The 23,332-nt window shown below is 28.7% G+C and overlaps 1 protein-coding gene across 1 annotated transcript in view; it reads right to left on the bottom strand.

Annotated features, from left to right (window-relative positions):
• Sf3b3 (splicing factor 3b subunit 3) overlaps positions 1–23,332 on the bottom strand; it is a 72,744-nt gene that overhangs the window by 10,132 nt on the left and 39,280 nt on the right. The window contains exons 9-18 of the mRNA XM_035361355.2: positions 22,754–22,828; positions 21,675–21,778; positions 16,175–16,436; positions 15,477–15,549; positions 15,224–15,375; positions 11,116–11,271; positions 10,823–10,978; positions 4,903–5,040; positions 4,691–4,813; positions 1,366–1,520 (exon numbers count right to left, since the gene is read on the bottom strand). Of these exons, the coding sequence (XP_035217246.2) occupies positions 1,366–1,520; positions 4,691–4,813; positions 4,903–5,040; positions 10,823–10,978; positions 11,116–11,271; positions 15,224–15,375; positions 15,477–15,549; positions 16,175–16,436; positions 21,675–21,778; positions 22,754–22,828 (1,394 nt within the window). The remainder of the gene's footprint in view (positions 1–1,365; positions 1,521–4,690; positions 4,814–4,902; positions 5,041–10,822; positions 10,979–11,115; positions 11,272–15,223; positions 15,376–15,476; positions 15,550–16,174; positions 16,437–21,674; positions 21,779–22,753; positions 22,829–23,332) is intronic.

The raw sequence follows: 23,332 nt of genomic DNA, 5'->3' as shown, positions 1-23,332 counted from the left end.
TTCTGAAGACTCTGGATCAAAAAAAGAAACAACAATTGGATACAGTTTTGAATCGGTATTATTGCTTCCATCCGTAGAGAGGCAGAAAGGAGCTGTTTTAATGCAATCAATAACTGAAGATTTATTTTTCAAACCCATTTCTTTAACAATTGCACCTGTTTTGATACTTGCACCTTGAGTATTTCTTAGCGATTTCACTATCGGGAAACATTTTTCTAAATAAAGCTGCAGCGTGATCCGATGCATTCAGTGGCAGGTTGTGCTCCAGTAAAAAGGCAGAGGACAGACATTCTGCATTAATAACTTTTTGGTCCGTTGTTTCCGAAGAAAAATTTAATTTTTCGTTTTTGTAAAAACAACTCATGTTATCCTTGTGTTTTTGTGTACGCACATGTTTGAGAATATCCGCCCTTCCAACATGTGAAATCGAAAAATCGCAACGACAGGCGGCACACATCGCAAATTTATTACATTTCCTTGAGGAAATAATGGAAGGAAAGTCAACTGTGTACGATTTTCGAAACGTACATGAGTATTTCACCTTTCTCGCAGACATAACAAAAGATAATTTCTAAAACTATTTCCCTACTCACACACGTGTACTCACACAACTCAGGACAAAATGAACAAAATAACTAAAGAACGTCTAAATAACAACTTGCTTTGTCCTCATTGGCTAATATATGCCAGCTGACACGAAGTGGAGCTCGAAGCCCATTGGAGAACTGGAGAACGACGTTTCTGGATCCGTATAATGCTCTCACTCACAAAGAAGAAGCTATCTGATTCGCAAGGTTTTGTTTTAGATATAATGTAAAGAAAATTCAATTGCTTTCAGATGTCCAAAAGCACTTTTTTTTTTAAATTCATATAACAAAGTATTAAGCCAAGTTGCATAAAAATCTTGAGAAATTTTAAGAATAAGAAAAAGTCGGGAGAAATATATTGTTAATCGGGTTGGCGGGAGAGCAGTCGAAAATTGGGAGTCTCCCGCCTAGATCGGGAGAGTTGGCAACTCTGTAATAGTTAGAATTCCAAACAGAAAATAAAAATTAATTAATATTTAATTTCTGATTAACTTTAAAGTATGATTTATTATCATTTTACTGCACAATTAGAAATGAATAAAAACACCACATATGGTTATTCTGAGTCAAAATTAATGCTTATATTATGTATCATGTGCTCAGACATCTTTCTTGGCTGTTTAATATTTTAAAAATAACCATATTCCAAGAATTTAATGTTGTGCTCCTAACATCTTAGTTAGATAAGAGTTTTGGATGCCTAAGATTATGAAATGACTGAAATACCTATATATTTTATATGTTGTGTTGAAAGTGCTAAAAATGTATAGTAACATACCTCAATGTGTCAGCAGAAATAGCTACAATACCCTCAGGACATTGTTCAGACGAAAAGCCAGATGCATATTCTAAGGTTTCGTACGATAGTGGAGTGAGATGGAATCTATTCTGATAATAATAACTTAACCAAGAACGACTAGATATAGCCACAACCTAAGTAATAATAAAAAGAAATTATTTTAACACATATAGCATTCTGCATTACTAACATATGCAGCTCTTCATATATAAATACATTTCAAATCTCTACATTAAATAAAAGAGAGTCTGTCTGTGTGTGTGTCTTTCGTTCGCTCTGCGGGTAAGCTAACAGACCCACGGCTACGAAATTTGGTACATAGGTGCATTTAGACAAGAGCCAGTGCACCGCTAAGCGATTTTTTCGAAATTCGAATTAGAACGTTTTAATTTTATGTTTTGTAACGAAATCGCGTCATTTTGAGACATGGGCATAGGAAAGCGAGATTTTACTCTACACACTCCATTTTCACATCGTCATGAAACGTAGGCACTTAGCTATTTTACGAACTTAAAATAAATTTCATGTTTCAATAAATCGATTAAATATGAATTTATTTAACAAAGGGAGCTTAACACCTTTTCAACAGGATTTTTTCTAAAAAAGTTTATTTTTAAAAATGTATAGCTTATTTTTCTTTGATTTTTGGACACGTTAAACTTTCATCCTTGCGACTGCTTTTACAAAAAGAATTTTGGAAAAATGATAATATTTTGTATTTTTAAAAAATCTCTTAAATGAAACTTCCGAGTACACTTCTCACATCTTTAAAAATGTGATTTTGGCAACAATTTTCCTGTCTTATTGTTGTTGATAGATTTTTGATGAAATCGCATTTGAATAGTTTCATTCTTTTAGAAATATGGGTTTGGCAACAATTTTTCATCATATTTCTTATGTCACTGTTTTTAAGATATTGCCATATTTCATTGTCATATATATATATAATACATTTTTACTGATTTTTTTGTTCTGCAGAGTAAAATTTTGAGCGGAATTTTATGTTTTTTGAGTTGCTTTCAAGTTATGTTTTGCTTATTTCACTGTTTGTAAGATATTGAATAGTTTTGCATGATTTTTTTTTCTTCAACGAAAAGTTGGTTAATTTTTTTATTAGGATAATTAATATTTGTATTAAGGGATATAGCTTATTTCATTGTAATTTTTTTTCTCTTAAAAATATACGATAAAATATCATTAATTATACTTTGCTTTTCAGAATTTTTTGTTTTTTGTATTCTTTTATGTTATTTATCGCTCATTTCACTGTTTTTAAGATATTGAAAAGTTTTGAGTGATTTTTTTTAAGGAAACAAAATTCTTAACCTCCTTTATACCATTTGAGTTCTTAAGATTTTGCAAAGGGAAGTTGGTTAATTTATTTATTAGGATAATTAATATTCGTATTAAGGGATATTGCTTAAGATTTCATTGTAATTTTGTTATACACAATAACTTTTTTTTTAATGAAGTTGTTCTGCAGAGTAAAATTCTATGCAGTTTTTAAATTTAATGTTTGGTGTTCCCTTTAGCCATTTTTCCGGTACATTTAAAAGCCAGACAAAGGCTGGCAGCGAAGCTGCTAGTAAGTAATAAATCCTAGAATTAAAAAAATACATATTCCATAAAAGATAACAATTTTATAACTGATTACTCAGTATGATGATTGATAATTTCATTTATCAAAACATAGATTTACAGAATGATGTAAAAAATTATACATGATGCTTACTGCAAAATATGTGACATTTATGTATGGAAATCAATTTTGAAATTTTTTTGCAAGTTGAAAATGCATGATAATAAAGATAATTTATATCAATATACATTTTATATTTTATAATTCTTACATAGAACAATTTTACTTTTTCAAAATCAAAATATAAAAATGTAATCATAATGGCTATGCATTGAACAAGAAGGAGAATCGGCAGCTATGCATTATGCTGAAAGAAAACAATTAGTTCTCAAATGATAAAAAGTTATTTGTATAAATTTTTGGATAAAAAAGAAATATTTTCAGAAAAACAATTACCGGAGTGGAAGGCTTTCATATCTTTAACTATGATAGATGTGAATCTAAGGAAATTGATAATATGGAATATCTTAGGAAACTGTTTACAAGAATTCTCTGTAATGCATAACGATGGATTGGATTGGATTAGTCAATTATGGCAAAGCACATAAATGCTCTCTAATGCATAAGAAATTCTTTTAAACAGAAATAAATTAGTAAAAGTTTACAATTGGGTGCCCCTTGTTTTTTGGCGATTCTTTTTTGACGCCAAGATCGGTGCCAGGAAGGTACAATTTCAAGATGACCGCTACACAAAACCAAAATAAGAAGTGAAAGAATTGCACAAACTCTGTGTCCATGAATACATCGATCTGTTTTCATTTAAAAAAAATATCCTAGAATTGCACAAATTAGGCATTGCGCACTGCCTTGAATTTGTCCATGTACACATCAATACATTTACAATTAAATAAAATCAGGAAGCTAAAACAAAGTTAAAACTATCATGGCAACCAGAAGTGAGGTTTCATCGCCAAAATTTAAAAGTCACTAATCAAAGGGGCACCCAATTCCACACTAGAGCTAATAAATTATTTATTCTACAGTATATAACAGAGCTGAAAAATTTTTGATTACTTAAATTCTCTTAAGAACTGATCAATTTTTATTTCATGGGCATTAAAACAAATAGAAGTGAAATAATACCATTGACAAATTGTCACTCAATTATTAAATTTTATTAAATTTAATTAATCTAGAATCCATTAACATACATGTGATTATTTAGATGTCACTGATATACAAGATAAAAACCAATTCATGAAGGAGCAGATACAATCATGGCACATACATTTTTTATATTTTATTTCTTGATGTGCATAATAAATTGAAATGCACCAATTTTTACACTTTCATGATATATGTGCAGTAATTATGGCAGTGATAGCAGAAAAGGAATGCAGAGATAATATCTCAAGGGTCTCAATAAGGCTGATTTAATTTTGATAGATTAATTTAAGTTTCATTTTGTAAGGCTGAATATTATGACTGGCGGAAGTATTATACATCACTGCTGCTTTTAAGAACCACATGACAACAGTGAATTCTGAAATGATGCAGTTTTGAAAGATTTATTATAAGAAGTTATTATTTTAGAACAAGGAGAAATTACCAAATTTAGAAGAAGACTTAAGGGCCTATTGCAAATTAAAGTTAGTATTTTATTTAATTTTTATCTAACATATATCTATCCTTGAAATAAGCAAATATCATTATAAGCATACATACTGCATCGTTTCCTTGCATGCGGACTTTGAATAATTTAACTGGCTTAGATCCCAGATATCTAGTTCTAGTATCAGTCAGTTCTCCAGAAACTTGATCTAATACAGTTCTCAGCAAACCACCATTCTAAACGAGAAATGCAAAGGAAATAGAATATAAGAACACTTTTATCCACATTAAAGTTTCTATAAACATATTTTACACATATAATTTACCTGTAATCCAATATTTAAATATAATGTCCCTTGACCACTGCTGTCTCTGCCAGTACCTTCACCTCCACCCATTTCTACAATAGCAAGTGATTCAGGAGTTTTTGGTAAAGCTTGCATACTGAGAGGTGACAAACAATCCTAAAATGGATTGTTATAAAACATATACAATTAATTTTTTGTTTTTCAACAATAATAATAAAAATCACATGCAAGATCATTTAGAGAAGCTTTAAAAAATTAATTTATAATTAATAGTGTTTAATTATTAAATTAAGTTTATAAAAGCTACATATGCATGAGTAGAGAAAATTTAATGATTTTATCAGGAAAATTGTAACAATACTGAAAAACTGTTTCAGTTTTATAGTTGACACTGCGATTTTATTTAAGATTAAAAAAATAAAAATAAAAGTATCTTCAGTTGTACCACTTAACTTGATCAGGACTCAAAAGAGAAGGGCTAGATCAAAGAGCTTCCCCCCCAAAAAAAAATAGGAAGTAAGGATATGTAGTCATGTTGACACTGATGGCAAACACGCGATTCGCAGCAAAGAAATAAATGTTTTAAATTTGAAAAAACAGCCTTACAAAAATTGTGCATGAAAAAATAGCCAAATTATAAGCCTTTATAACATTTAAAAAGTTAATAATACTTATTAATTAATTTTAAAAATAATAGATAAAATACGCTATGTTTTCTTAAAATTTGTAGGTTTTCTCCCTGTGCATTATTAATAAATCTTGAAGAAAAAAACTATAGCATTCATTTTTTTTCTTCACCTCCATATTAAGTGGGAGAATTCTATTACTCTTTCTAAGATAATTATAATAACAGCTTTTTAAAGTTAGACCCCCCAAAAAAAAAACATTAGTTTGGCACAATTTTGAATATATATGTAATTTTGTTTTCTGCAACTAAAGAAGAGGAACTTATGTTTGACTCTCCTTGAAATTGATAGTTTTATTAAAAATTTTGCTTTTTGGACCTAATTATAAATTTTACATTGGTGTGTTTCTCTTCCGATTTACTATAATAAAAATTATTGTAAAAGTAATTGTCTAACTGATATTTATACACTTACATTAAATTTAAATAAATACTAGATTGCTGTCTAAGTTTCACAAAACAACTTTGCTCACAGTATCTAAAAGAGAATTACTTAATGGGGCAAAGGAGGAAAATCTTTTTTATGTGAAATAACTTTGATGTTTTATACAATTATAAATTAGCTAAAATGCTGAGCTAGCTTTAATTTTTATAAATTATCAATGCATTCTTGTTTATTTTTACAGTTAGGGCTTTCAGCAATATTTACATCATCATTTGCGAGTTCTATTTTAGAATCATTCGTATTTGATTTATTATTCCTATCCCCATTTTTATAATCAGAATCAAAATGAATTTTCTTCCAATTTAATTCGTGTAATCTTTCAAAAGCACTCCTTTATTTTTCTTTTCTCGGCACACTACTGAACTTTAACTGTTTCTTTTGCGGCAAACCAAGCAAGCCATTTTTCAGGTCATCTTCACGATCACTGCATATAAAATGTTTGCTGCAAATACTTGTGTTTTTCACATTAATAGAATCCTGTCTTTAAGACATGCATCATTTTTTTTTTTTTTTTTTTTTTTTTTTTTTTTTTTGCCAAAAGCAAATTGTCCTTTGGAAAAATATGAAATGTAATATAGTTATCTTTCTTATTTCCATGATTATTATGGCACTTTGCTACGAAGTAAGAAGACATATTACATAAACGATACTTTACAGCAGTGGCCTCAAAATTACAGTTTGAAGGTAGCTGATGTGCAGCAAATACACACAGACAGACACACACAAAAAAGGGGGTATTGATTTTTTTAATAAAAATGTTTTTTTTATTATTAAATAACAAATTTTTTACTAGATATTTGTAAAAACACACGAATAAAAATAATGCAAAGAAAAATATCAAACTCATATTTTGCTCGAAATCTAAAAGTTTGTATCTGCTAGAAATTGCTGTTGTTGGAGTTCAAACAGACAGTTAAATGCTAAAATTTTCAGATTGGCATTTATTTAACTAATAGTAATATATTGAACTACAAAGTAACTTACTTTTAATTTAAACTAAAATGAAATATACTAAAGCATCCCAAGAGGGACAAAACTTGAGAACAAATAATGACAACCTACTATCTTTTATTTATTACATTTTTCTATAATGTGGGACAGAAAAAAATATTTTTATGTAAATTATTGCAAACATGTTCGTGTTTTGCCACAGACTTTTCGATTTTCAGTAATCTTGGAGGGAAATTACTAACAAATATTATCACAAATTGTAGATACTCATTGGCGGTCTAGTTCTTTTCATAAACTTATTAATTTTCAACTATGAAAAAACGGTTCTCATGTAAATGTACTCAAAAGCAAAGCGACTATTTTATGCCATAAGCAAAATTTTGTAGCTTCAGATGTTTACCCTTTGACAACAGTTAATCAAATTTGTATCTTAATACCTTTGTATAAGCTTATTGTAGTGCACATTAATTAGCTCTATTTCTAGATTTTCTGAAGAGTTACGTTCATTTTTGGTAATGAATATAACATAAAACTGGACTCCAGACCATTAAAATCTTAAACTTTTTCTTCAAATTTTTGTCATAATATTGCTAATTAATTTATGAGAAATGTATTTATTCACAGGCAGCATAAAATTACTTCAAGGGCCACATGCAGCCTGCCAGTTTGACTTTGACACTGCTTTACTAAAAAAACAGTATATGTGATTAAAACTAACTTGGGATGTCTTTATTGCTATTTTTAAACAGGCAAAGTCAGAGCAGATGCAACATAGTGACATCAGACCGCTTCCTGTTAACTCCCCTACAAGGATTGCGCCGACGAGGAGAATGGAATGAGCTAGCCCTTCTCTTTAATCCTGTAACTTGATCTACTTGAAGAGGGTGTAGTTTACAGTTTACATCGGTTTTAGATTACAAAACAAGTAGAAACTATTTCAGTAGCAAAATGTTTCATTCTACTTAAAATTTTTATAGAAACTGAAAAAAAAAAAAAAAAAAAAAAAAAAGTAGAAACTATATCAGTAGCAAAAAGTTTCATTCTACTTAAAATTTTTATAAAAACTGAAAAAAAAAAAAAAAAAAAAAAAAATCAAGTAGAAACTATTTCAGTAGCAAAACGTTTCATTGTACTTAAAATTTTTATAGAAACTGAAAAAAAAATTAAAGGAAACAGTAATAAAATATATGACAATCATGATCTTTTTTATTGAAAATGGATGCAAGATGGTGCAGATTGATTCGTTCAGTATTAAATACAAGAAAATGCCAATATTTAACAACACATGAAGCGTATATGTATGAAGTTTGTTTCAAGGAAGCAAGGGGGGGGATTAGAAAAAGAGGCATTGGGAGTTCTGATATCATCAAGATACCAACTGACTAACAGCATGAGCGAAATTAAAAAATCTTCTTCTTATGGCGATTAAATTAAAAAAGTTTACGGTCAAGATATTATCATTTTTTTCCTGTGGGGGTGCATTAAAAGGAAGAACTTATTGCTAACAAACTACACACAAAACAAGAAGTGGAAAACAACAATGGCATGAAACTGCAGTGATTAGTTATGAACTCTTGAAGTCCACTTTTGCAAACTCAAAACACTGCATTTGGTTATGCAGAAAGGGCGAGCATTTCCAAAATCTCTTTTAGTATTGACATGAATGATGTATGCAGTCAAATATTCAAAATTTATTAAAATCATTTAGATGCTGACATTTGAGAAAGAGTTTATCAAAACAGTCCCCTAATATAATAAATGGCTTGGTTTATTATAATATTTTATACTTGTAGTAGAAAAGTCATCTGAGATTATATTTTATTATGTAAGCACAAATAAATGGTGGAACTCTGCGAAGGTTTTTTTTTTCGGGGGGGGGGGAAAGATAAATATTAGTTAAAATGAAATGTCACTTATACAAATAATAACAATCAATTATTTGCATAAGTTTTAAGAAGCTCTATTCTGTCAGTGGGAAAACTGTGTCTTTATAGTTAGTTAAAATGAAATGACTCTTATACAAATAATAATAAATTATTTGCATAAGTTTTAAGAAGCTCTATTCTGTCGAAGTAAAACTGTGTCTTTAACGGTAAAATAATCTTTTAATTAAATTATATAACACCAAAATCAAATAATTTTCTGCTTGACACACAACTCCAACTACTAAGAAGTTTTAAAACAAAATAAAATTTCTAAATTTATTCACAAATAACTTTAATCTTTTTTATTATTTACAAATCATACTTTTTGAATAAGTTTTTCAGCAGAAGAATATTAAATAATTTAAGTACTTCATAGCAGAAATTCAATATTTTGTACAGTGTAGCCAAGTTTCACTAAAAAAAAAAAAAAAAAAAAAAGTAACTTTTTATAGTACCTTAAGGAGGTTAGAATTTAATTGTTATAAAATATAGTTAAATGTATTTGAGTTAATGCTAATTAATATGTAAAATATATTTCTGTTAATGGCAGTACACTGAAAGTTTACACTATGGCATTCAGATACGAGTTAAGACTTTTTGATTGAGGATTCCTGAAGCACAGTGGCTGGCTGTGGATGCTCCATTTTGTCTGTTGCATACGAGATCAGTGAAAGCAGGAAGCATGGAACAAATGATATCATTAAAGTTTTTGAAAAAGAAAATATCTCAAGCTTTGAAGTTTCGAGCATGTTTTGAGAAAATATGGAAAACAACATCTATCTTTAGGCATCTTTAGACAGAAGAAACATCCTGCTACATCCCAGTTACAGTCCAGATTTAGCATGCTATACTCACCAGTGTCATAACAAAGCTAAAAAAGCATTAACATATCAAAACAAATAGTTCCCTTAAAAAAGGGACAAAACTGCTTCCTATACACAGTAAGAAAGAGGCACTACAGTGAAGGGGTATGTATTACTTTGAGTGAAGATATGCTTTGTAAGAATGTCACCAACTGACTTTTTCAATCATTCATTTCATATATAATCACAATATTGGAATGATCTAATACTTTAAACAAAAATTTCGATTACTTTTTAATATGCTATATAATCCAAAATTTAATCTCACAGAAAGAAAAAACAGATATTTGAGAACATATAAAAATGCTATAATAGGCTAACATGTACAAAAATATAAAATAAATTTGGCTAATCTTTGGAATATGGTAACAGGTAGTTTGGCAACATTTTGGTAAGGCAATAAAGGCTACTAGGTAGGACTTATCAATAATCTGAGAAGTACACAGTTCGAATCACAGACTATTTTGTCTCAGAGAAATGAGAGATCATGAGACATGTCATGTGACATTTTCTGGAAAATTCCGATCGTGATTTTAGCTAATAAGCACTTAGAAACAATTTCGCTGCTAAAATGCAGAATCGCCCACTTATTTGTTTGGCGCTTTTTACAAAAGTAAAAAGAATTGGATTTTTGTTAATTTTCTTTGACTTTTTAAGTGAAAATAGGTCGATGTGTACATGGATAAAGTCAAGAGTGTGCGCAAAGCCATTTTTGTGCAATTCTGGGATTTTTTTTAAGTGAAAATGGGTCGACGTGTACATGGATACCGCGTATGTGCAATTCTTAAAAACACATGAAGCAGTGGGCGATCCTGCACTTTTTCCCAACTTCGCACCTAATCTTCATCATGATTAAGCACTTTTGTTCCATAAAAGTTCTAGCATAAGCGTAATTCGGCTAACAGATTGTTGGAAAAAATGTTGAGTAAAAAAACATGGCTTTTACTTCATGAAAACAAAATGGCGTCCCCCCCCAAAAAAACTAGCAGGTTGCTGTAGCAGGATTGGTCGCCAAATTTTCGCCAAGTTACCATAATCCGAAGATTCACCATAAATTAAAAATACTTACAGCAGGATCTAATGATATGATTCGAACAGTGCTATCCATTAGACCAACAGCAAGAAAACGAGCTCGCTGTTCTCCACTTGGTACACTTGCTAATGCCATACAGATAACGTCAGCTGTCATAGCTTTTCGATCAGAATATTCATTCAGTTGACCAGACTGAAAAATAAAAATCCAATCTATATAGATAATAGAATTAAGCATATTACAGAACAGTACAAAAAAATTGCCTTTTTCAGTCATATATTTTCCCAAAAAAGTAATATTACTGCTAGGGATTAAAAACTCTTACTCACAGGATCCATTTCAAAATAAACTAATTCTCCACCAGTCAATGCAATTACAACTTGTCTTTGATTAATAGCACACTTTGAAATAGTTTTTTTCCCAGATGTTCGCCACTCAATGACTCTTTTATCAGCTGGAATATGACGAATACCATCAGGATATATCTTTAAAAAAATTAAAAAATATACATATAAATGAAAAGAAATACAAGATTGTTTGATAACACGTACTGATGTATATATAATGCCAGTCACTTAAAACAATAGTTAATAAACTGAATACAAGAATGCAAACAGCAAATTTAGAATTAAATTTCTCAACAACGCAACTAATAAATACACTAAATTCATTTAAAGCAATATTCAATCCCTTAATGTTTGTGTTTGCTTTGTTTCCTTTGAGAAAAACGACCTATAAAATCCTTTGAATCCTTTTCATTATTTAAAAATAATTAAAATTTATTGGTGACATGTTTATGTTTATGAGGTACAATGACTATATATTAGCCATAATATTCATTTATATTTCAGCTGTACACATTTGAAAGAATCCAGGTCAGTCTTGGGTGAGGGGTTAAACGACATTAAAAGAATACTATATTCTCTTTTAAAAATTTGAAGAGAGAGAGAGGAAAGGGGATCTTATTTAAAAAATTCTAAAAAATACCTTACATCTCTTCAACTTAATCGATGATATAAAATCTCTCTCTCTACTTTTTTTTTTTTTTTTTAACCCTTTGAGGGGCGGTATATAAAATAATTTAAATTGTGGTAAAATTTTGCATGAGCTATAACTTATGGACCCTAAAGACACAAAATTGAGACTTTAAAAAATTCTAGAGCGAAATCCTAAATTTTGAGAGCCGGTCCACTTTTGATGTGCATCTGTAGAGATGGGTGCTTGAATATAGTTATGCATGTCTAAAGACAAAAATGTTTAAAATTTTCGTAGAAATTTAAAATTTAAAAAGTAAAATTTATGTTTTTATGCACTTTGATGATGCAACCTGGCTAAGCATACTCATGTAAAATATGAGTAAAAAGCTTTTGAACTCGATTTAAATTCAATATTATTATTTTATAAAAAAATTAGTAAATATGACACTGCATGCGTAAATCATATCATGCTGTAACTGAACTAGTATAATATTACAAGGAGATATAACAGGCAAAAATTTTAAAAATTAAAAAATGAAACACTAGGACTCGGATGAGAAAGTATGTTGCATTTTTGAAATCATATTTTATGCTTTAGATATTATGTAAAAAAAACCATGGTTCATGCTATGATACGAAGAATCGCCCCCCCCCCACGCACACACACTTTAGATTATCAAGGACCGTAAGGGCCCCCCCTTTTTTTTGTAAATACAGGTTATAATATATATTTTTGTTCAAGAAGAAACACCGTTAAACAACTTTATTATTTTATAAACCCTTATTTCGATTTTCAACCCCTTTGGCCTCCTAGGGGCTCCTTTTCAACTTTTGGATAAATTCTAGTTTGCATCTAAAACAGGCCTTAGAAATATTTTCCCTCATTTCACAAACTGTGAAATTTATTTCAAAAACAACCTAACCCTAAATTTCTCTTGCGTTCCCTAGTCTTTCATCCGAAATTAACACAGACGATAAGAATAAAAGCATGCTTTCAAATCAGCAGTTTTTGTGATTACACTAAGAGATAGACTTTAAGTGCACTTCCATTTCCAGTATTTTTAAGTGAGCTTTCTCTTTGTGTGATCTTATCACATCACACAAAGGGAAGAAGGCTTGACTGCCGAATGACAAATCAGTTGTCAATCACCTCCTTTCATTTTTGTTGGATTCTAGGATTTTGGAAAACACGAAGCAAAGGGGGTCTTTTAGGGACTAACATGCCACATTTAATGGCTACAATTGTGAAAAATTTTGACCCCAGATGGCAATTTTCGAAATCGATGAGTCTTTCTCTTGGGAAAGGATGACGTGCTGAAGTTAAAATTTTAGCTCAATAGAGACGAATGAAACTCGCGCAGAGTAAAAAAAGAATAAAAAGAAACAAATATACTTTTATTCAGACCTAGTGCAGGGTCAATAAACTCCCCATCCCTTCATGAACATAATACTGAATCCTAAACAACTTGTAAATTAATCATAAACAAATTGTTACATCATAAACTATTATAATGCAAAGAAATGCTGTCATCTCTCACAGTAGAGAAGGAGAAGCCTGGTGCTGCCATCTATTGGCAAGGTACCCTCAGTAGGGGCGCTGGTATATATTATATACCGGTTATTAAAACGAATGCATAATCTTCTTTTAATTATCAGTTTTGATTGAAATGCAGTAAATATAAAAGGTTCAGCATGTGTACGTCATATATTTACAGATTTTGAATTTTTTCTCTCCCTCCAATAAAATTTATCAATCTTCAAACATGATACCTTGGAACTAGGTATATTAATTTCATAACTGCAAAATATTGAGCATTCATAGGGTGGTGCTGCCATTTAAAATCGAAAGGAAACACTAGAAACTTACGATTATAGCTTTTGGTGTAGAGAAATTATAATTTTTTCCCAGGTTAAAAAATTGACAAACAACCGGTATATATTATATACCAGTGCCCTTCAAAGGGTTAAATAGCACTTGTGGAAATACCATTCTCTGTATCAAATCATTTTTCACAAATGCAACGGATACAGTAATTCACAATTCTGGATGGTTAAATTATAGTAATTTCTTCTCTAAATTATTCATTTATTTTGTTGAAAGAGAAAATAATAAATAAATGAAAATAAAATTGCAAACGGATTGATTATGAAGAGACAACTTTAAATAAATGATGGGGCACTTAAATTCTCAAAGTTTTTAAGCCTAAAATAAGACTGAAATCGTCTACACTTATGCATATGTATTTTAAAAAAACTTGATTTAATTTTTAAATTTTCCATACATTTGCAATTTTAAATGAAACCATAGAAAGAAGTTTTAAAAAGTGTAAAATAACTTGCATTCAAAGAAAAGAACCCTAAAGAATATCTTTTGAATGTATAACCTTCAGTCAGAATTTACCATTCCTCAAAACAGCTCACACGAGAGTGTTAATAAAATTAATTGCACAGATAAAAATTCATTAATTAAGCATTCAGTTAAAATTTGTAAGTATAACTTATATATTTATGCCCCTAGTTTTGTTCAAGATTATTTAATAAAAGTTTTAAAATTATGTCTTTTCTCACATGTTTCTTCAATAAAATTAATTTTTAGATTTTTCAATGTACTTTCAGTTTCTGATACACTGGAAGATATAGGTTACACCTTTTTAATTGCAATCAAGCAATGTTTTTGTCATACACTGAGTCAAAAATTAATTGATGTTTTTAAACATGATAACACTATGATGATATGATAATACTGATACTTTTAAACTGATTAACAATTATGAATATACATTAGATAAATTTTTTACAAAAGACATTCTCTACAATTTTTTCCTATGTGTTAATCAATATTATTATCCAGATTATTAAAATATATAACTATTTCTGACAGAAATAAAATTTTTATCACACTAAAAATGGTCGGTTTGCTTCTTTTTTCTTTTTTAAATAACTGACCTTTAACTTTTTCATTTAATGGATATTTTATTGAAGAGATGAGCACTACATCTCTGAAATGGTACTATTTTATAAAATATGTTAAGCTGTTTCATTTTTCATATTTGTTTTTAAATCACAATTAATATCATTATACTACTTAGAATAAAAGTACAGAGCTATTTTTGTCTCACATTTCTACCAGAAACATTAAAAAAATTGTTTCATGCATTTAAATAATGTCAATTATTTCATTTTTCTAATGACTTGTATAAATATATTTTACACAGACATTTTTCAATTACTTTCTGCAGAACCACATGAAAATATATGTTCCTTTCAAGTTTGTAATCAGTCAATATTCTTTCATTTGTAATCACTCAATATTTCAATTTCAACTGAACTAATAGGTATGAATGCAATCTTTAAGGGGGGACTTAAAAACCTATAAGAAATGGGCTTACACATCACTAAACATTTAAAATAATGCTTTTGCTTTAATCATATCTTTGAAAATCTACACATAATAGCACACCTGAACTAAAGCATCATCTCCAATTTGTGCACAGGCTAAAGTAGGTGTAGTTCCTAAGAAGCCAGAATCCGTGACTTCTTCAACAGTTTCCCCAATAGATAAAACAAGAGTTGCATTTACGAAAGACACAATGATGAAAGCATCAAATTCCTCTGAAAAAGACATTAAAATAAATTTAGAAAACACAAACATATATAAACTTATAATATATTCTACATATAAATGCATATTAAATAAATTAACTTTTTCTTACCATCTGCTTTACGTTTCACAGTCCAAACAGCATTTGGATTACCTGGAAGTTCTGAGACAGCCATCTCTGAAACCTGGAAAAATATAGCTAATTAAAAAATAATACAGCTTTAAAAATAAAATTAATGATTACCTTACAAAAGGTATCATGGATATTTTAAGCATAAATGCAAACATAATCTTTCATGAGATAATTGATAAATTAATTTTTAATTGAATAATTGTTGCATTAAATGCTTATTGACATATTTGAAATAATCAAAAATGATTAGTTTATCAGTTTTTCACAGTCTTACTACAAGAAATACTACCATCTACTTTATGTATAATAATAAACTACTTTGGTATCTAAAAATTTGGAGCAATAAATAGGTTATAAACTTCATGTATTTTGCAAAAATGTAACAAGCACATCTATAGGACTATAAAACACACGAATAACTAAAACTTCATTGGCAACTTTGTGATTCAATGAAAAACATTCATTAGGCTATCTTTACAGCTTTCCTATTCAAATTTAATCATTTTAAATCACAGCTATTTACATATTTTATGCAAAGTACAAAAATAAAATAATTATTTAATAATCATTTTGCATTTGATGCAAAATAACTCTCAAAAACAAATTTAGCAAGATAAAATTTCTGAAATGTTATCGAACAGTGAATTAAAATTAGTGGATATTTTCTTCCAACTTACTTCTAAACCATGTCTCAGAACCCTTAACGTAGATCTTGGCCCCCTACCACAAGCCACATACAGTTGTGGAGTGTCTTCTTTTTCAAGATCAGCAATCTGACAATGCATAATAGGGGATAAACTTTCAAGTTCATCTACAAGTACAAGATTTTTTAAAGTTCTAGGGCCAAAGAAAAACGTATCTCCCTCTTCTAGTGGCATAGCACTGCTAAATTCTGGTTCATCATCATCATCTCCAAGATGAGATATTTGATATAAGTAGCTATAAAATAAAGAAAGAACATTAAAAATCAAAAGCGTATAAATGAGATTAAAATTATACATCTTAGATACATTTTCATTTATCAGCCATAAATTAGCAGGCAATAAATAGCTAATCAATAAATTTATTTTATGCATTTAAAGAATTCTTCCTATAGAAATATTTATTTCATGTACTACTGTGGTATTATATTTGATCTAAATTAATATCAGTATTTAAAATACCTACAAAACATTTATAATGCAGATATTGCATTAAATACAAATAAAATATTTTGACAACAGGTCATACTTGTTAAATGAAATTAATAGTATAAGATCATTTTCATCTTGTAGGGAGTTAAATTTTCAAAAACTGGGAAAAGTAATTTAAAATAGCCAAATATTTAGTTGTAAATAAATATCTTCACACAGGATATGGCAAAATATTTACCATTTCAAATTAAAAATTTGTATTAAATTTTATGAGATTAGAATAGGTTTCTATACATTATTTTTTCTTGAATATTAAATTTGATTTAATACCTTCATCCATTAATGTTGTATTTATTCCCTGTAATCTATAATAATAGAAGAAAGATTTTGGGTTGTCCATCTGTATATGTCAAACATAGCATCGAGATGGAAAGATTCAAAACCATGAAACTCAACTAGATATATAGATTTTCTGACATCAGAATTTGCTTAAATTTTCTGTTACATTTGCTTCTAAGATGATAATCTACAATCAACCCTTATGCTGTATTAATTTTCATAATCTACGATAATAAAGTAAATGAAGTCCAACAGCTATGAAATTCAGCACACAACATATGCAGAAAGGTCTATATATATTTTAAAAACAATTTCTTGAAAACTTGATCTAAATTTCTAAAACTGTAAAGTCAGATTGATTTTTTATGTTCCCTCCCTGTACATATCCTTGCTCACTGAGCAGAATTACAATCTTTGCCCTTCTGGATACACAGGAAAACAATATAAATCATTCTTTTTGTTATGCACTTCAAATATTGAGCTTAATAGTATTTTTTTACTTTTAAATTCAGCAACCAGAATTTCTCTCTTGAGCACTTTAAGAGACTTTTCATGCTTTTACAAAACCATTGTTTTACCGCCATTTCATTAATGATATTTACCCTAGAATTATATAATCACAAAATAATTTTTTAAAAACAAAATATAATCATGCCTAATCATTTTCTCGCATTAAGCTGCTGAAAAATTATCAGTAAAGACAAAGTTTGAAATTTAGAACTAATTTTTCACAAAGACCAAAAATTGAAATTCTTAAGTAATAAATTTCAAATAATCCTATAGTGCAATAAAGAATTAAAAAAATGTTAAAACTAAAAATCTTCGAATGAGCAATACCCCAATTAAAAAAAACAATTAAATTTAAAGAAAAACGAACAATATAGAATAAGAATTCAATCAACCTCAATGCCACGTCATCAGGAGGAGGAACACTGAAATTGATTGAAATCTCTCTTCTAGAAAAATCCTTGCTTTTCTGTACCCAGAATTAGCCAATGAACCATTTCAATGTATTTTAATCATAATAGTTCACCCGAAAATTCTGGTCCCTTCCCCAAAGGAAGGAGAAAACAAAGAAAATTCTAATTAGAATCTTGTACCTTAAATAAAGAAAATTCTATTTAAGGAATTGAAAACGTAAGTGAAAGAATGAAACATTAAAATATCTCAGTGATAAATTCAAATTCAAATTTTATCTTTACACAAATGGCACATGATCCAAAGAAATTAAAACATAAGTGAAATTACAAAACTTCAGTGAAAAGACTTAATTAAAACTCAAAAGACATAATTAACAACTTCAAGCACTTTAATTTAAAACACAATTGAAACTATGAATAAGACCCTTACAGTAGTAACGTATAAGTTTGCCATTTTGGCTTCACAGGTGAAACTAAAATACCTTGTCGAGAAAGTAATCGCTCAAAAGGCTAAAAACTGGAACAAAAAAATGGAATTTTGAAACCAAAAGAAAAACTTTTCAATACTTCTATGAAGATTTTTTATTTTGATAAAGAAAAAGATTACTTTACTAATTAAAAGAAATTTATGTAAGTTCTGACTCTTTTAAAACAAAAAGGGAATAAAGAATATCCTTCAGGGTAAAACTTTAATTACATTTTTAAATCAATTATTCTTTAAAGACAGTAAACACAAGAATGTGACCAAAAAGTTTTTAATAATTTGTAATTTTGAAGATTGAGTAGAAAAATCTATAAATTTTAGCTTTTTTTTACTATTTAAAATTACAGAAAAAGGCAAAAGGAAGTAAAAAGAACATTGTTAGAAAAGTAAAAAGTCTTCATGTCATGGGCTTATCTTGACGACTTTGAATATAGCAATAACCTTCTTTAATAACAGAATAGTGATTAAGAGAAAAAATTAAAATAAATAAAAAAATAAAATCCTATAAACCATTTAAAACATCCTTCTCTTTCGGAGCTTTCAGAAAAAAATTCATACTTTTTAAAAGCATTATAGGGTGTAGACTACTCCAGACTTTTTAAAAAGACTATTCAGGAATTTTAAAGGAAATTAATTTTCTTTTAACAATTTTAAAATTCTTTATTGCATTTATAGGATTATTTGAAATTTATTACTTAAGAATTTCAATTTTTGGTCTTTGTGAAAAATTAGTTCTAAATTTCTTACTTTATGTGCTTACTTATAATATATATTCTGATAGAAATGTTCTTAATACTAGTCACTTACAGCTCTTCCCTTTGGAAATTTAATATTTAGGAAATAAATCTTAAGCAATGTACCTTACACCCCAGTATTTTACTGTGTTCAGAAAATCACTAGCTAGTTTTCTCCAATTTTGGCAAAAATTACAGAATTAAATTATCTAAGGTGGCAATCATTATGCTTTTAAATAACTCTGGGTTTCAGATTAAGCACTATCCAATGTACTTGCAAATGCAGAATCGCACATTAATTCATTCCATAATTTGAGGATTAATAAAAAAAATTCCTAAATTTTGACTTCACCAATTTTAAGAACTTTATTCTTCAAAAACAAAAATTCTCCCCTTGCAATACACTGCTTTCATAAATATCATCATTAAATGTACTTTGATGTAAACAATTGACAAATTCACTTTGTTGAGAATGCAATAAGGAATCATAAATTATATTTTAAATCCCTAATATTAACGTCTCCATATCAAGCCAAAGTCATTTTTAATGTAATGTTTTCCTTTGTTTCCACTATCTCAACTGTATAAAAAACAAATCAGCATTTAAGTAGTAGTCAAATGAGATGGAGCTATTACTTTCAAATTTCCACATGCATACCATGGTAGTTTACAGTAACTTATACTGCTGAGTAAAACTTCCTTATTTTGCTTGGATTTACGCATGCAGAATAGTGCAGCTGAATTACTTTGAAACGTGCCTTTGAAGAAGTTATGAACAAACTCTTTTGAGGAATGTGTTCATGCTTCAAAACTTTAAATCATGAATATGCTTTCAATATGTCTTTTAAATATCTTTTAATGAAAAACACAGACTTTTGGTTTTTTTCTAAGAGATTCCATCACGTTAAACTTAGAGCCAATATTTGAGCCCAATTTTTGTAGTATTTCTAGAAAAATTGTGTGATCAGTATATTAAGGTTATAGACAAGCTCATTTAAACGAAATCCACTGACAATTATATAACTGTTGATAAAGATCAGCCAGATTTATCTCTAATATAAAGGCAAAGGTCTGTTATAAGAAACTGAGCTGATGGCAAAATTCTGACTTCAAAATTGAAACCAGCACTGCAAAATACATTTGAATCACTAACATATATATATATATATATATACACATTTTTTTTTTTTTTTTTTTTTTGTTTTTTTTTGCATAACAAAACCTCTGCTGTTCAGCATGATTTTGTAATAAATACACCTCTAATATTTTTAAATTCTAGCTTCAAGAAACTGATGATTCAAAAATTGTTAAATTTTCAGAGATTATAAAAGCAATTCTTTTCTTTCTTTCATTTTTTTTTTAAAGATAATAAAAGTTGAAACAACTATTTTATACAGTTTTTTCAATACATAACATAATGACTTTATGTTCCAAAGTGCTACTGAGAGAAGTTTTACATAGCAACTGATCACGTAATTTTACCTAGAAATAGCACAATGTGACTTAATTGCTATATTCCATGGATAAACCTTTTTTAGTCCATTATTAGCTTTTTTTTTTTTTATCCTTATTTTTTAAGATTTTTCCAATACAGCATCTTTCAGAAAAGTTTTCAATTTCCTCAGGTAAAGAATGTGCATATAGTTAATGATATACAAATTAAAAAAATCTGACATGTACACCACATGACTTCCTTGTACGGAATATTAAATTATACGCATTTTTCTTGCATTTCATTTAAACTTATTGGATAGAATTAAATCTACTTTGCCGACAGCACATAAACCACAGTAGAATAAATGTATTCTTTAAAATTCATTCTATTTGTTTATCATAGCGACATTCTGGTGCTAGGTTCACTTAACAGTATTATATTTCGTTCATATTATAACTCAGAATGCACAAAATTTACATCATTTAAAGAATTATCTAATCGTTGCCACATGTTCTATTCAAATACTATAATAAAGCTAGAATGATGTATAAAAGAAATTAAGCAAACAAAACAAAAAAGAAACAGTTTTTCACAGACAATTGAGTATTTCTTATTCAATTAATTCAGTTCTCACTTTGCGACAAGGCAAACATACATAAAAACTCAAAATATCTGTATTAAAAATTATGAAATAAATCTTAAACAATTATTTATTAAAAAATTATATAATATTATTAAATATTATATAATTTTTTTGAAGGAAAAGAGTATTTTACTCTGTCCTTACGTACAGATATCGCGCAAAAACATCGTTAAATTGCATTCGATAGCGGTCAAAATGGATATTTTCGTTGAAATATGCTGCCTGAAACGTCTCGCGATTACAATACTTCCTTTTTACTTCGCACAAGGAAGTAAAAACAGTATACAGTTATGACTATTTTCAGACCTCTAAGGTTTTAGAAAGCTACACAATAACAAAATTAACAAAATCTTTTATTAAAAAAAAAAAAAAAAAAGTTCTTGCATTTCACCATTTTTAAAACATGAATTATTTACTTTACACATATTATTAACAATTTTTTAGTGCCTTTTAAAAGCATCATATAATTCATATAAAATATTTACTTACTGATTCCCATATTCTGAAGCAACAAACAGGAAACCTGTTTTCAAAACGCAAAGTGCTGATGCAACAGAAACAGTATCAAAATATTTTAACTTTATTTCAGTAACCTACAGGGAGAAAAATTAATAATGCAGATTGCCTTATAGCGATACAAAGAAATAAAGAGTCTATTATTTTGAAACAAAAAGCATGCAACTTTACTATTTAAAAGAACTTTAAGTAAATTCCGACTCTTTTAAACAAAAAATTTTAATTTGATAATGGGTTCACTTATCAATTATTATCAATGGTTATATCTACCATTACAATACCAATTGCCTACATACAAGTATTATAATACAGTACAAAGTCTTTAATCCGGAATGATCTATAATCCGGACCTCAAAGCTACAAACTTTCTGTGCATGCGCATAATACCTTTACGCATGCACATATGCATGCGTGATTAATGTATAACGGACGGTATAAGCTAAGCTAAAATTATCTAATTATCTATTTCAGTCAATGTTGCAGATTGCGTCGTTCCTTAATCTTCTAACTGGATCTGGCTTGTTATTTTTTGCAGAATGTTAGAGCAGTTTTATAAAAAGTAAGCTTGAACTTTCGATTCTGTCAAAAAGAGTTTCCGATTCTGGAGCTGCCAAAGAATCTACAAAGCGAAAGCATGTTTCGATGTCCATCAAACGAAAAGAGGAATTGCTGCAAAAAATGGATAAAGGCATGAAAAAAGTGACAGAGAGGTTAGTGAAAACGAAAAAATTTCGATTGACAAGTTAGTCGGTATTCTCGGAACAGCAATTACAGGACTTGAACAGCAGAACTTACCAGATTTAAATTGATGATCTATAATCCAGAAAAACCCCTAATCCGGAATCGCCGAAGTCTCGATGAGTCCGGATTAAAGACTTTGTACTGTACATGCATATTTAGTTACACAAAAGTGTTACAGCAATTTTTTTCATGAGAAAACTGGTGAAGAATTAAAATTTAATAGCCATACAGAAATTAGATCAATCATTTAAAAAGCAATTTAAATTTTGCTCCTGAAATAAAAAAATGTTCATAATTAAAATAGAACTCACCATGTCATCATCAGTTTTCAGAGTGATCTTAAAGATATCACCCTGTTCTGTTTGTGCAAGAAAGAAAAACATGGCCTAAAACAAAAGAAATAGATATATACATATACACATATAAGAAAGTTTTATAATTATTAAGCACATTAATAAATAAATGTTGAATAACACATAAAAAAGGGTTACATCAGTATTTATGTTGCTATAAAATAAATATTAATAGTTTCTCTAGTTTAATTAAATTAGTCTCTAGTTAGATCTCTAATTTAATTAGATTAGTTCTCTTTAGTTTAACTAGATAAATGCTTATGGACTCATTTAAGATATATAAAATTGTAATCAAGTTTTCATAAGCCAAAATTGAAAACAACGGAAATTTTTTCAAGTAATTCAAGTACTTTACAGAAATGTGAAAATTTTCATGAAAAATTACAATAAAGTTTCAATAACTCAAAACTGAGAAGAGCAGAACATGTTTTTCCCATAATTGAAAATCCGACTTGCATTTATTTAAAATTATAAATATCAATACCCAGTTTTACTTACTGGGGGGACGAGAACTCATTTTTAGCTCTTACTGTATAA

Source organism: Stegodyphus dumicola, chromosome 1 (assembly GCF_044657685.1).
Source record: "Stegodyphus dumicola isolate Sdum_Otavi_A_Nest chromosome 1, ASM4465768v1".
NCBI classification, from domain to species: Eukaryota; Metazoa; Arthropoda; class Arachnida; order Araneae; family Eresidae; genus Stegodyphus; species Stegodyphus dumicola.
The sequence above is the reverse complement of the archived record's forward strand: the minus strand, read 5'-3'. Positions and strand labels throughout refer to the sequence as shown.